We start from the raw sequence: 12,007 nt of genomic DNA, 5'->3' as shown, positions 1-12,007 counted from the left end.
CATTTAAGGAGGGTATGTTGCTGTTCAAGCCTCCTCCGACCCGTGCGCATTTCTAGCGGACCCCTTCTTTTTGCCCATGCATTCTGCACAGACGCCTCTATCTGCTAAGCAGGGTCCTTACACAGCGTTTAAAGACCCCACCCACTTAGTCTGGTCATCCCACCCAGGAGACCAAGTGGCCAATTACTGTCTGCTGCAGGCACTGCCAATTGTGCCCGCAAGATGGCGCCCAGCCGACCAGTGGCAGAGCTGAGATTCGAACCGATGTGCTAGTGGAATAGCGAAAAATCCCGCTGTGCCACCTGGGCGCCCAGTAAAATCCTTTTTGACCTCTATCTCTGGTCAGTTTAGAAAAGCTGCCTGGGATTCAAACTTGAGAGCTTATGATCTGCAGCAGTGCAGTGCCAGCCACAGAATACATTTAACATGTTCATATAAAAGCCATTTTTTCTGATGGTTAATTTATTATTATTATTATTATTATTATTACTACCTTGTACGCCTCCCTGAGAGCTTGACATTCAGACTGCAGTCGGCCCTTTTCAGACCTGCAGGGGGTAAGAACATTCACAATGTCATTACTACAGCACACACACGCTACTCTTCCACGAAATGACACACACTCATTCCTGGATTCGTCATCACACCGTGCCCTGCATAGTGCTGCTGATTTCCTCTGTTTGAGTGCCAACAGTGTCATTAATGTGTGACCTGTAAGCTAGCTGAATCCTGGCTGTAATCTTAACTTTTATGGTATGTTGGCTATTCCATACACTTACCTGTGAAATATATGTATGTAATACGAGGGTTCTTCAAAAAGTTTCCACACTTTTTAAACTCTATTTAATAAGAATTTTAAACACAAATAACATCACTTTTCTACAGGGTGGGCCATTTATATGGATACACCTAAATAAAATGGGAATGGTTGGTGATATTAACTTCCTGTTTGTGGCACATTAGTATATGGGAGGGGGAAAACTTTTCAAGATGGGTGGTGACCATGGTGGCCATTTTGAAGTCGGCCATTTTGGATCCAACTTTAGTTTTTTCAATGGGAAGAGGGTCATGTGACACATCAAACTTATTGAGAATTTCACAAGAAAAACAATGGTGTGCTTGGTTTTAACGTAACTTTATTCTTTCATGAGTTATTTACAAGTTTCTGACCACTTATAAAATGTGTTCAAAGTGCTGCCCATTGTGTTGGATTGTCAATGCAACCCTCTTCTCCCACTCTTCACACACTGATAGCAACACCGCAGAAGAAATGCTAGCACAGGCTTCCAGTATCCGTAGTTTCAGGTGCTGCACATCTCGTATCTTCACAGCATAGACAATTGCCTTCAGATGACCCCAAAGATAAAAGTCTAAGGGGGTCAGATCGGGAGACCTTGGGGGCCATTCAACTGGCCCACGACGACCAATCCACTTTCCAGGAAACTGTTCATCTAGGAATGCTCGGACCTGACACCCATAATGTGGTGGTGCACCATCTTGCTGGAAAAACTCAGGGAACGTGCCAGCTTCAGTGCATAAAGAGGGAAAGACATCATCATGTAGCAATTTCGAATATCCAGTGGCCTTGAGGTTTCCATTGATGAAGAATGGCCCCACTATCTTTGTACCCCATATAACACACCATACCATCAATTTCTGTGTTCCAACAGTCTTGGAGGAATCTACCCAATGTGGGTTAGTGTCAGACCAATAGCGGTGGTTTTGTTTGTTAACTTCACCATTCACATAAAAGTTTGCCTCATCGATGAACAAAATGTTCTGTGTAAACTGAGGGTCCTGTTCCAATTTTTGTTTTGCCCATTCTGCAAATTCAGTGCGCCGATCTGGGTCATCCTCGTTGAGATGCTGCAGCAGCTGGAGTTTGTAAGGGTGCCATTTGTGAGTAGCTAATATCCGCCGAAGGGATGTTCGACTGATGCCACTCTCCAGTGACATGCGGCGAGTGCTACGCTGTGGGCTCTTGCTGAATGAAGCTAGGACAGCCACTGATGTTTCTTCATTAGTGACAGTTTTCATGCGTCCACATTTTGGCAAATCCAGCACTGAACCAGTTTCACGAAACTTGGCAAGCAGTTTGCTAACTGTAGCATGGGAGATGGGTGGTCTCGTAGGGTGTCTTGCATTGAAATCTGCTGCAATGACCCGGGTACTGCGTTCACCAGACATCAACACAATTTCTATTCGCTCCTCACGTGTTAACCTCTGCGACATGTCAATGGCTGTAAACAAAGAGAAGCTTGTAAATACTCACGAAAGAATAAAGTTATAAGTTAAAAAACTAAAGTTGGATACAAAATGGCCGACTTCAAAATGGCCGCCATGGTCACCACCATTCTTGAAAAGTTTTCCTCCTCCCATATACTAATGTGCCACAAACAGGAAGTTAATATCACCAACCATTCCCATTTTATTATTCCCATCCATATAAATGGCCCACCCTGTACATCGTCACCCTCCGATGCATTTGTCCAGCGTTGTTCCAACTTTTTAATGCCATCGACAAAACATGTTTTTGAGTGAGTGTGTAGTCACTGATGCGCCGCTGCTTTTACATCATTAAATGAAAATCTTCCTCTTAAAGCTTCTTTGAGCGTCCAAAAATGTGGAAATCAGATGGCACTAAATCCGGACTATAAGCGTCTCTCAGTCACGACGGATTACTGCTCCTCCCACCCTCACCGCTCCTAACCAACATATAAAAGTGCGGAAACTCTTTGAAGATCCCTCATATATCAACACCAACACATAATAGCATGTACTCCAAGATGTGAATGTCCACTGCCATCATCTTTAAACAAATCAGTGAAGAATTTCTACAAAACTCCTCATGATGTGTAAAATAACATGCTATACTCTCTGTATTCCTCCAACATGCCTGCCAGCTCCTCAACAAAACATTCGCAATAAGGTGAGAAGAAGGTGCACAAGCCTTCTTCGATATATGTAAAATCACTGTACACTTTGTTACACTGAACAGTTGTGGACAACACGCTAAACTCTCTGTATTCGTCACCCACTGGTGCCTCCCAAATCAGCCATCCCTTCCACAGACACGGCCATTCATGTCTGAAGAGTGTCCAACCAAAGACAAAAGAAACCAAACAATTTTTTTACCAAAGTTCTGCTGGTCCTCTGACACATAAAGCCACTGAATGCTTCATAGTGGTAGAGTAACACACTATACTCTCTGTACCTGACCACCATTCACCATTCGTTTCACATTCTGCTTCTTAGTGCTTACAAATGTAACCTTTTAATTACCGAAAATCATCTGCACCAGGAGAAGCTGCTGAAGGATCAACAGACTTCATCTGGTGCCTTTTATATCAATCAGACCAAGAAGAGCTTCAGAAGGGCTTGTTTTTTTTATCAGGAATAAATTTATATAACACAAATTAATCAAACATCAGACCTGATGGCTTGGTCCAGTTCTTGGTGGAGCACTGCTTGCAAATAAGCAACTGTGGGCATATTCGTCATGCCACATTTATCACCCACACTGACAGATTTGCTGAACCAACCCAGCAGAAGTGAAACCCAACACGTGTAGAGGGTTTTTTTTGCATACAAAGAAAAGAACTGTATGACTTGATCTGATGATGACACGAACCACAGAGCTCTGCCAACGTGTGTGTATATCATCACTAATCCAACTCTCGCATTCAACAACATGTTCTGAAAAACACACGGAACACAGAGAGTCAAGCCAAACAGAGCCAAGAGACGAGTCAAGCTTCTGCTGCTAAATGTTTTGGAGTTTTCTGTCTCATTTTGGCTCTGTGTCTCTCTGTCTCATTCAAAGGTCTAAATTAGTTGTAATTCTTTAGGTAAATAAAGTTAAAGTCAAATGTTTACACACTCCGGTGCTGCAGTCTGTTACACTAGAACTCCACTCATTACCCCGAAGTGGTTCTGACGGAAACCTGTTAACCCACCTGAGGTTGAAGACTCAAGGTAGCGCGTCAAGACTGCTGTGCCAGCAATGCTGCTCCTGCTAGATGTGACGGACCTGGCGCGTTTGCCCCGGAAATGTCAAGAACTCAATTCAGACTTGATTACAGACTGGACTGAATAATGATGTTCTTTTTGCTACTTATAACTTTTAGTTTAAATTAATTTTGTGTAGGTAGGATTTGTGTAAGTCTTAATTTATTCAAACTATTCTTCAGGTCAGTCAAGGAGGATGGAGGTCCCTGCCGAGTCTGGTTCCTCTCAAGGTTTCTTCCTGGAAGTTTAAGGGAGTTTTTCTTTGCCACTGTCGCCCTCGGCTTGCTCAACAGAGTTTCGTGCTCTGTCAATCCTGGATTCTGTAAAGTTGCTTTGAGACAATGTCTAATAAATTTGACTTGACGTGCTACATGCATGGTTGACACACTGGCCGTGCTTGAGGGAGGTATGGTTTCAATGTCATTGCAGCAGTGATGCCTACTGGTTGGTGGAGCGAAAGAGAGAAAACCATGTTTTACTTCAAGCATGTGTTAAAGCTCTTCGTAGGAGTCCACCATTGTCCGGTAAAAAATGATGTTGGAAGCAAGTGCCAGAGGCCTGTTCATCCAGCGAGGGTGTAGTGAACCAGGCAGTGGCCTCAACCTTTTTATCATTTTAAATAGCTTAACCTTGGTATAGTGTTGACTATACACTATATTAACAAATAGTCCAATGTAAAATCATCTGATAGAAGGCAATTATTAATATATCGATTTAATTGCATGTGGATGGATGAAACTGGGAAATATACACCAATTATACCTCAATACGACCCTACTGAGAACCCACCTGAGCTCCGCCAGTTCTGTCTGGTATCCAACAACCTCTTTTTCACTCTGTTGTTTGTAAGTCTGTGCTTGCTGTAGAAGCCTCTGCTGGTCGTCATACTTCTGCTTCAATTCTACCAGCTCTGCGTTGTGAGATCTCAGATTCAGAACCTCTTTCTGCTGGAATGGAGGAAGAAAACAACTCTTTAATAATAATAATAATAATAACAATAATAATAATGCCAAAACCATTAAATAATCAGTACAAATACAACATAACGTGTGTTAATCTCAGCAAAAACGGATGAAAAACCCTGATGGAAATGGAACCCTAAAACTCTTGCAGTGTCTGTAGGTCATTCTGATAGATGATGAAGGTGAGAGAACAGAAACTAGCAGAAACAGAAACAGCCACTAAAGAAGGTTGAAGTAAAAAGCCTGAAGTCAAAAGCATGATGGATGAGTCTGATTATATAGAGTGGTAGTTGGGTCAGATTTGTCCACTGTTGTTAAAATGTTTCATTTCAAATGGACTTTCGAAGAACTTCAGCCATTAGTTAAATAACATTTGGTAAACAAATAATAACAAATATTAAAAAGTGTTGCATATTTAGAAACAGGATGACATTGTTTACCAATCATTTTCAACTGTCAAATCATTAGCATTTAATTGAGTGTAGCAGATTTTGTTTTTTTAATGCATTTTCTCCCTTTTAGAGCGTCCAATTGCCTGATTGCGTCATGCTTCTTCTTCCCCAAAAATTCCGATCCCCGCTCTGACTGAGGAGAACAAAGCTATCCCACGCACCCTCCGACACGTGGGCAGCAGCCGTGTGCATTTTGTCACCTACGCTTTGACGAGTGCAATGCAGATCAGCACTGTGTACAGAGAGACACACCCTGATCAGCGCACTCCTTCCCCGTCTCTGTGCAGGCACCATCAATCAGCCAGCAGAGGTCGTAATTGCATTAGTTATGAGAGAGAGACCCTATCCGGCTTTTTAATACCCCCCCCCTTTCTGAATAACAGGCCAATCGTTGTTCATGTGGTTGCTCAGCCCAGCCGGAAGGCAGAGCTGAGATTTGATACGATGTATTCAAGATCCCAGCTCTGGTGTGTTTTACCGCTGCGCCACATGAGTGCCCACAGATATTAGTTTTAAAAAAAAGTTCTAAAATGTCTTGAGGCAGTGATGTTCTAGGGGATGGCTGGCAGAAGGACATGGGTTTGTTTCTAAACCACATATTCCACAAAATGAACATTTATTGGAAGTCTCTTGAGCAATAAAAGAAACTAAAACATTATTTTCACTGGTTAGATATTCAGGGCTGCGGGATGAACTGGGATTCTGTCCATTCCACCTCCCACCCATGCTTTGTATTCAGATTCAGATAGATTAAGGAAACATTCCTAACCAACAATGACCATGGACAAGACAAACAAAGATGAATAATTAGCGATTCAGGGTACTTCAAATCTGAACCAAACACCAGACAGTCACACTTTTATGTAACTTGTTACTTTCAGGTCAAAATAACTTCTAAAATTGATACTTCCACTTAGTAAAGAGAACTAAAATGAGTCCATTCGACCTGATTGTAACAGAAAAACCTAATCCCATAATGTAGTACATCCAAAGCCAAGCCATGTCAAAGCAACACCAACTAAAGCATTTCATGTCATCAGCAAATGCCCACATGCCACAAATATCACTGACTTAAATCAGAGCCACAGCCTAGGACTCACCAGGCTGTCTCGGTCAGTCTGAAGGGCACCAACACTGATGCTAAGGCTTTTCGAACCCTCCGATTTCACAGCCATGATAGTATCAGGACTCCTTTGTTGTGTATATTCAAACTCTTTCTTGGTCTTCCTGAGTTCCTCCAACAGTCTGTCTCGATCGGACTGCAGACTGGCCATGGATTTGGAGAACGCATTAACCTGCCTGCTGTATGACGTCTTCTCCAGTGAGACTCGTTTGATTTCTGCATCCTTCTCCGATACAGCTCGTGAGAGCTCATTCAACAGCGCTGATAACCTGGAGTGTGGATTGTTGCTCTCCAGAGCCTGAAGCCTTTGGGTCAAAACATTCTTCTCTGTAGTGAGAGCAGCCAGTTCTGATGTGGTCTCGTTGAGCTGGCGCTCAAATCTGTACATGGACGCCCTGGTTTCCCTGAGTTCCTCGTCGTTCCTGCTGCGAAGGATCTTAAAATCATCGGTTAGCTGATCTCGATCGTTCTGCAGTGCCACCATGGCTTTTCCAAGTGATTCATTCTGAGATTTGAGATTTTTATTCTGGTTTTTAGCTTCGGACAAGTCCTGCTCAGCTTGCATCATTTCCTTGGCCAATTCGGCAACTCGTTGATCTGCGAATTCCTTCTCGTTCCTCATTAGGCTAACCTCCTGCTCAAAGGCATCCAGCTCCTCATTATATTTTTGTTCTGCCTCCGCCAGCTTGTTATCTGACTCCGTTATCGTTTCCTTCAGATTCTTGTTCAAGTCATCATTGGCAACTTTTTGAGCGAATAACTTCTGCTGAAGTTCGTTACATTCAGAAGCTTTAGCTGAAATGGCTTGTTGCAAATCTGAGATCACTTTGCTCTCATTTGCCTCAAGCTTGTCCTTCCATAAGGCTGATAAACTGTCCTCCAGTTTTTGCACCTGAGCCTCCAGTTGGCATTTCTGCTCTGTGAGGGCTTGGTTTTTATTCACTTCCTTTTCTACCTCCATGAGGGCATCCTCATGCTGCAGTTCAACAGATCTTTTCTGGTTTTCCAGGTTTCTAATGGAATCCTGCTGCTTTTTGAGAAGATCCTTTAGCTGGTTGTCTTTAAGCGATAAGACCTGGTTGAGATCTTCTCTGTATCGTACAAGCTGTGCTTTCAGCATGGCATTCTCCGAATTCAGATCATCCATCTGATTAAGAAGGTTTTTGATTTCTTGCTTCAAGCTCTTGGTTGCCTTCTCTGCAGATATTTCATGACCTCCTTCCTTTGTCTGCTTTAATTCTGCTGTCAGATGGTCTTTCTCAGCTTGCAGAGACAGTACAGAGTTTCTTAATGTGTCAATATTTGCTAACACCTCCTGTTTCTCCTGGGTAGCGCTGTCCAGGTTTGCCTGAAGACTCCTGACCTTGCTTTCTAAAATCTTTGATTCTTGCTCAGAGCTTTCGCGTCTGGCATAGAGAGCACTTAACCTGTCCTCGTACCCTGCCACCTGAGCGCGATGACTAGCCTGAAGTTGCTCCAGATAACTGGACATCTGCCCCTCTTTTGAGGACAACAAAGAAGATATCTCAGCATCTTTGTTTTGAAGAAGAGATTTCATCTGCAAAGATATGGCTTCTTGCCTCTCTAGTTCAACTACAAGTCTGCTGCACTGGTTCTGGACTGAAAGGAACTCGGACGCTTTGTTTGCTAGCATTTTGTCTGAGTGATCAAGACTGGACTTTAGTTGGGAAACAGAGTATGTTTGATCGTTAATTTGCTTCATTAGTGTGCTTTTTTCACTTTCTAGCTTCTCAATTGAGGCACTCTTGTCTACAGAGCGTTTAGTGAGTATTTCAATGTTCTGACTGAGTTCAGTATTGCTAGCACGCATTACAAAGAGCTGCCGCTGATGTGCCGCAGCCGCAACCGAGTATTCATTTACAGTCCTTTCTAATTTCTTGTTAGCAATTTGGATATCATGTAGCGCTTTATCTTTTGCTCTGTTGTCCTCTAACATTTGAGAAATAACCAAGCCTTGCTCAAAGAGCTGACTATCCTTATCACGCAGAACCTTTTGAAACACATCATCCCACTGCTTGGTGACATCAGTACTCTTTGGATCTACGCTAAGCATGGCTAGTTTGGTGGAACTGGTCTCTGCTTCTCTTTGCTGGGCCTTAATTCTCAAATCTTTGGACTCTACTTGTTTTTGTAATGATGTAATGACTTTAGCTTCCCTGTCGTTCTGTTCCAGGAGGTCACTGATCTGCTTCTGCAATTCAACTCTCTGTTCTTTTAGAAGAGCCTGCTGATGTTCGGCCATTTTTTCCAACAACCTTTCGTTCTCCAGGGACTCGGATTCCAATCGTCGCTGCCTCTCGGCGAGTTCTTGTTGGAGTCTGTCTCCTTCAGAGCTCACCCTGGACAGCTCCTTTTTGGTCTCATTGAGGGTATTTTTGTGCAACTTGAGCTCACTTTCAAGACTTCCATTATCCTTCTGCAAATCTGAGACCTTCTCTGTAACGTCTCTGAGATCTTTCTCGACTCGTTGATGCTCGGCCTCAGACTGCTTCAAAGACCTTTCCAGGTTTAAAATGAGCTCCTGATATTTGATGCAGTCCTGCTGTAGCTGGTTGATCTCTTGATGCTTTTCTTTCAACAGCTCTTGTAGTTCCTTTTTCATGTTTTTGGACCCTTCGGTGCCTCTTTGCAAGGTTTTAAGCTTCTCCTCAAATTCTTTAACAAGTTTCAAGTGCTGCTCCTCTTTCTCCTCACACGCTTTTGCCTTGTCCTCCTTAACTTTCTTCACTTGAGCGCTAAGCTTTATATTTTGGGTTTGCAGCACATTTATGGCCTCAGTCAATTCATCAATCCTTTCAGAATTTTTCAGAAGCACCGTCTCCAAATATTCATTTTCATTTTTTACTTTATCAGACGTCTCTTGGACGTTCTCAAGTTCCTCTTGCAGCATGCATTTGTCATCTTCTAAAATTTTAACCTTTTCATTCAGATTTATAGTTTCTTGAGTGTTTTCCTCAATGACCTTGCGCAGATCTGCAATGATTTGATCTCTCTCTTTTAGTTCTGCATCATGGCTATTCTCTAACTGTTTCAGGTTCTCTGAGAGATCTGCTTTGTCTTTTTGTAGAAGCTTCACCAGTTCAACATGTGCAGCTACTTCTGCATTCAGAACCCCAATTTGCTCTGTGAGGTTTCCATTCAAACACAGAGCTTCATCTAGTTTGAGCTGCAAATTACTTTCAGTTGTTTTTGAGTCGTTGTGCCAATTTTCAAGGGATAAACTTGTTTCTTTTAGTTCCTGTTTCAAGTTCTGGTTATCCTGCTGAAGTTCTGACATCTGCTCTCGGAGATCCTCAGAGCATTTCTGCAGGGACGTTATTTCATCAACAGTGCACTTTTGTCGGTCATCAAATGATACGAGGTCCTGTTTGATCTTCTCATTCTCTGCTTCCAGCTCCTCGATCTTTCGTTGCTTTAACTTGGCAAACTTTCTCATTTTCTCTTTTATTTTGTCATTCTCCTCCTCCAGTTCAGCAACCTGCTTTCTAAAATGTTCTATCTGAGATTCATGCTTGTGAGCTGTCACAAGAGCCTCCTGTCTTTCTCTCCTAGCACCTTCGAGAAGCTGCCTCATCTTGTCTATTTCACTGCTGACATTTTCGTAGGCTTGTAGAAGAGACTCGTACTCCTGCTTCAGGTCCGCGTGCTTGGATTTCCATTCGGAGAGCTCTTCTGTCTGAGAGTCTTTTAGGGACTCCAGCTGGCATGAAAAGGCCTGCTTCTGCTGGGTGATGTTCTCAATTGTAAGCTTAAGGCTTTCGCAGGCAGCAGACAGGTTGTGATTGTCGCTCAGGATTCGATCTACGTCTGCAACAAGGTTCTGCTTTTTGGTGCTGACTGTAGAGAGGGTATTTTCCAAGTCTGTTTTCTGTTGTTTGAGCTCGGACGCTGCACTTTCCAAAGACGTCATCTTTGACTGCAGATTCTGCATATCTTCTTTGATTGTGCGGTTCTCTTTTATTAGCTCCTTGCGAGAAATTAAAGCAGCCTGTAGCTTCTTTGTTAGATGATCTACAGACTTGTTTTCTCCAGGTTCTGCTGGTTTTTGTTGACGCTCGCTGACTCTGATTCTCATTTTTTCCATCTCAACCTCATGGAGGTGAATTTGTCTTTGAAGTTGTTGTTCTAGTGCGGATATCAGCTCCTCCTTCTCCAAGAGCACAGACTGGAGCTCTTCTCTGGTATTAGTAAAACCCTCTTTAAATTGGGAGTGTTGTTCATGGTCCACCTGAGGTGATTCCGACAGGAAAGATGGCACAATATCTAATGCAACTGTCTTGTCAATTGGTTCAGTCTTACATGCCAAATTCTTGTTTTGTGACTCAAGTTGTAAAAGATCACATCTGGAATTCTCAAGTTTGACTATGTAGCTCTCTTTTTCTTTCTGCAGCATTTCGATTTGTGCCTTTAATTGCTCAATTTCAGATCCTGACTCCTGCTGATTTTGGAGAACTTGCTGCTGGGTTGTGGCTAATTCCTGCTGCAGGCATTGCAGCTCGTTTGATTTCTGTGTTAGGACCTCCAATGCAGTATCCAGTTCAGTCTTAACAAGACTTCTTTCATGATCAAGTCTGTCAATGTTCTGCAGCTCATCTGCCCTGCATTTATCATTTTCAGCTCCTTGTAAAGTTAATTTCAGCTCTTCGATAAATGCTAGTTGGTTCTGATGCTCAGACTGGAGCTTGGTCATTTCTTGGCACCTTTGTTCAAGCTGGCTTTTAGCTGTTAGGATCTCCTCGTTCTTCCCATTTAACTCCTCAACAAGTTCAGATCTCTTGAGCTCTAACTTCTCTAATTCAGAGGTCGTCTTTTCCAGATTATGTTTGAGAACCTCCAGCTCTTCAGACTGAGTTGGGGATGACTGTGTTTCTTTTATTGATGCATTAAGCATATCCAACTGATTCTGATGCTCAGATTGTAGCCTGCTCATGTCTTCATGCAGCTGCTCAAGTTGTTCTTCAGCCGTTTGAAGGTAAGTCTTTTGCTTCATGATTTCTTCATTCTTTTCACCGACATCCTTCACAGCAGAATTAAGTTCAGATCTCAGAGACACCAAATTTTCTGCAATTTCTGTGCACTGTGCTTTCAACTCAACCAGTAATTCATCTTTGTGAGTCAATTCAGACACTTTCTTTTCCAGGTCACATTTAAGACCATCTAACTCTTCAAGAAGTGATGAAGATGCTTGTGATGATCTTGATTCCTGCTCAGTCAGGGATTCTCTTAAATCTTGTACAGTTCTGTCTCGTTCCTTAAGCTCCATCTTTAAGGCCTCGGTTTCGGCTTTTGTAGTTTGTAGAGCAAACTCCAGATCCTGAACCTTGAGGTCAAAACTCGATTTGATAGCATCCAGGTCCTGAGTTTGTTGGTTGTGTTTCTCTTGAAGGTCTTCATAGTTGCCTTTAAGTTCGTTTAGCTTTTTCTCAGACTCTTGAGATTTC

General features: G+C 42.7%; 1 protein-coding gene across 3 annotated transcripts in view; it reads right to left on the bottom strand.

The window, feature by feature from the left end:
- The window catches only part of si:ch211-220f16.2 (golgin subfamily B member 1), a 63,633-nt gene that overhangs the window by 8,557 nt on the left and 43,069 nt on the right, over positions 1–12,007 (bottom strand). For all 3 annotated transcript variants that reach the window (XM_063005046.1, XM_063005044.1, XM_063005045.1), the window contains 2 exons: positions 4,798–4,955; positions 494–548 (listed from right to left, as the gene is read on the bottom strand). In XM_063005046.1, coding sequence (XP_062861116.1) covers positions 494–548; positions 4,798–4,955 — 213 coding nt within the window. The remainder of the gene's footprint in view (positions 1–493; positions 549–4,797; positions 4,956–12,007) is intronic.

The sequence above is a fragment of the Trichomycterus rosablanca genome, chromosome 11 (genome assembly GCF_030014385.1).
Source record: "Trichomycterus rosablanca isolate fTriRos1 chromosome 11, fTriRos1.hap1, whole genome shotgun sequence".
Taxonomy (NCBI): Eukaryota; Metazoa; Chordata; class Actinopteri; order Siluriformes; family Trichomycteridae; genus Trichomycterus; species Trichomycterus rosablanca.
Note: the sequence above shows the minus strand (reverse complement) of the source record. Positions and strands in the feature narration are given on the sequence as shown.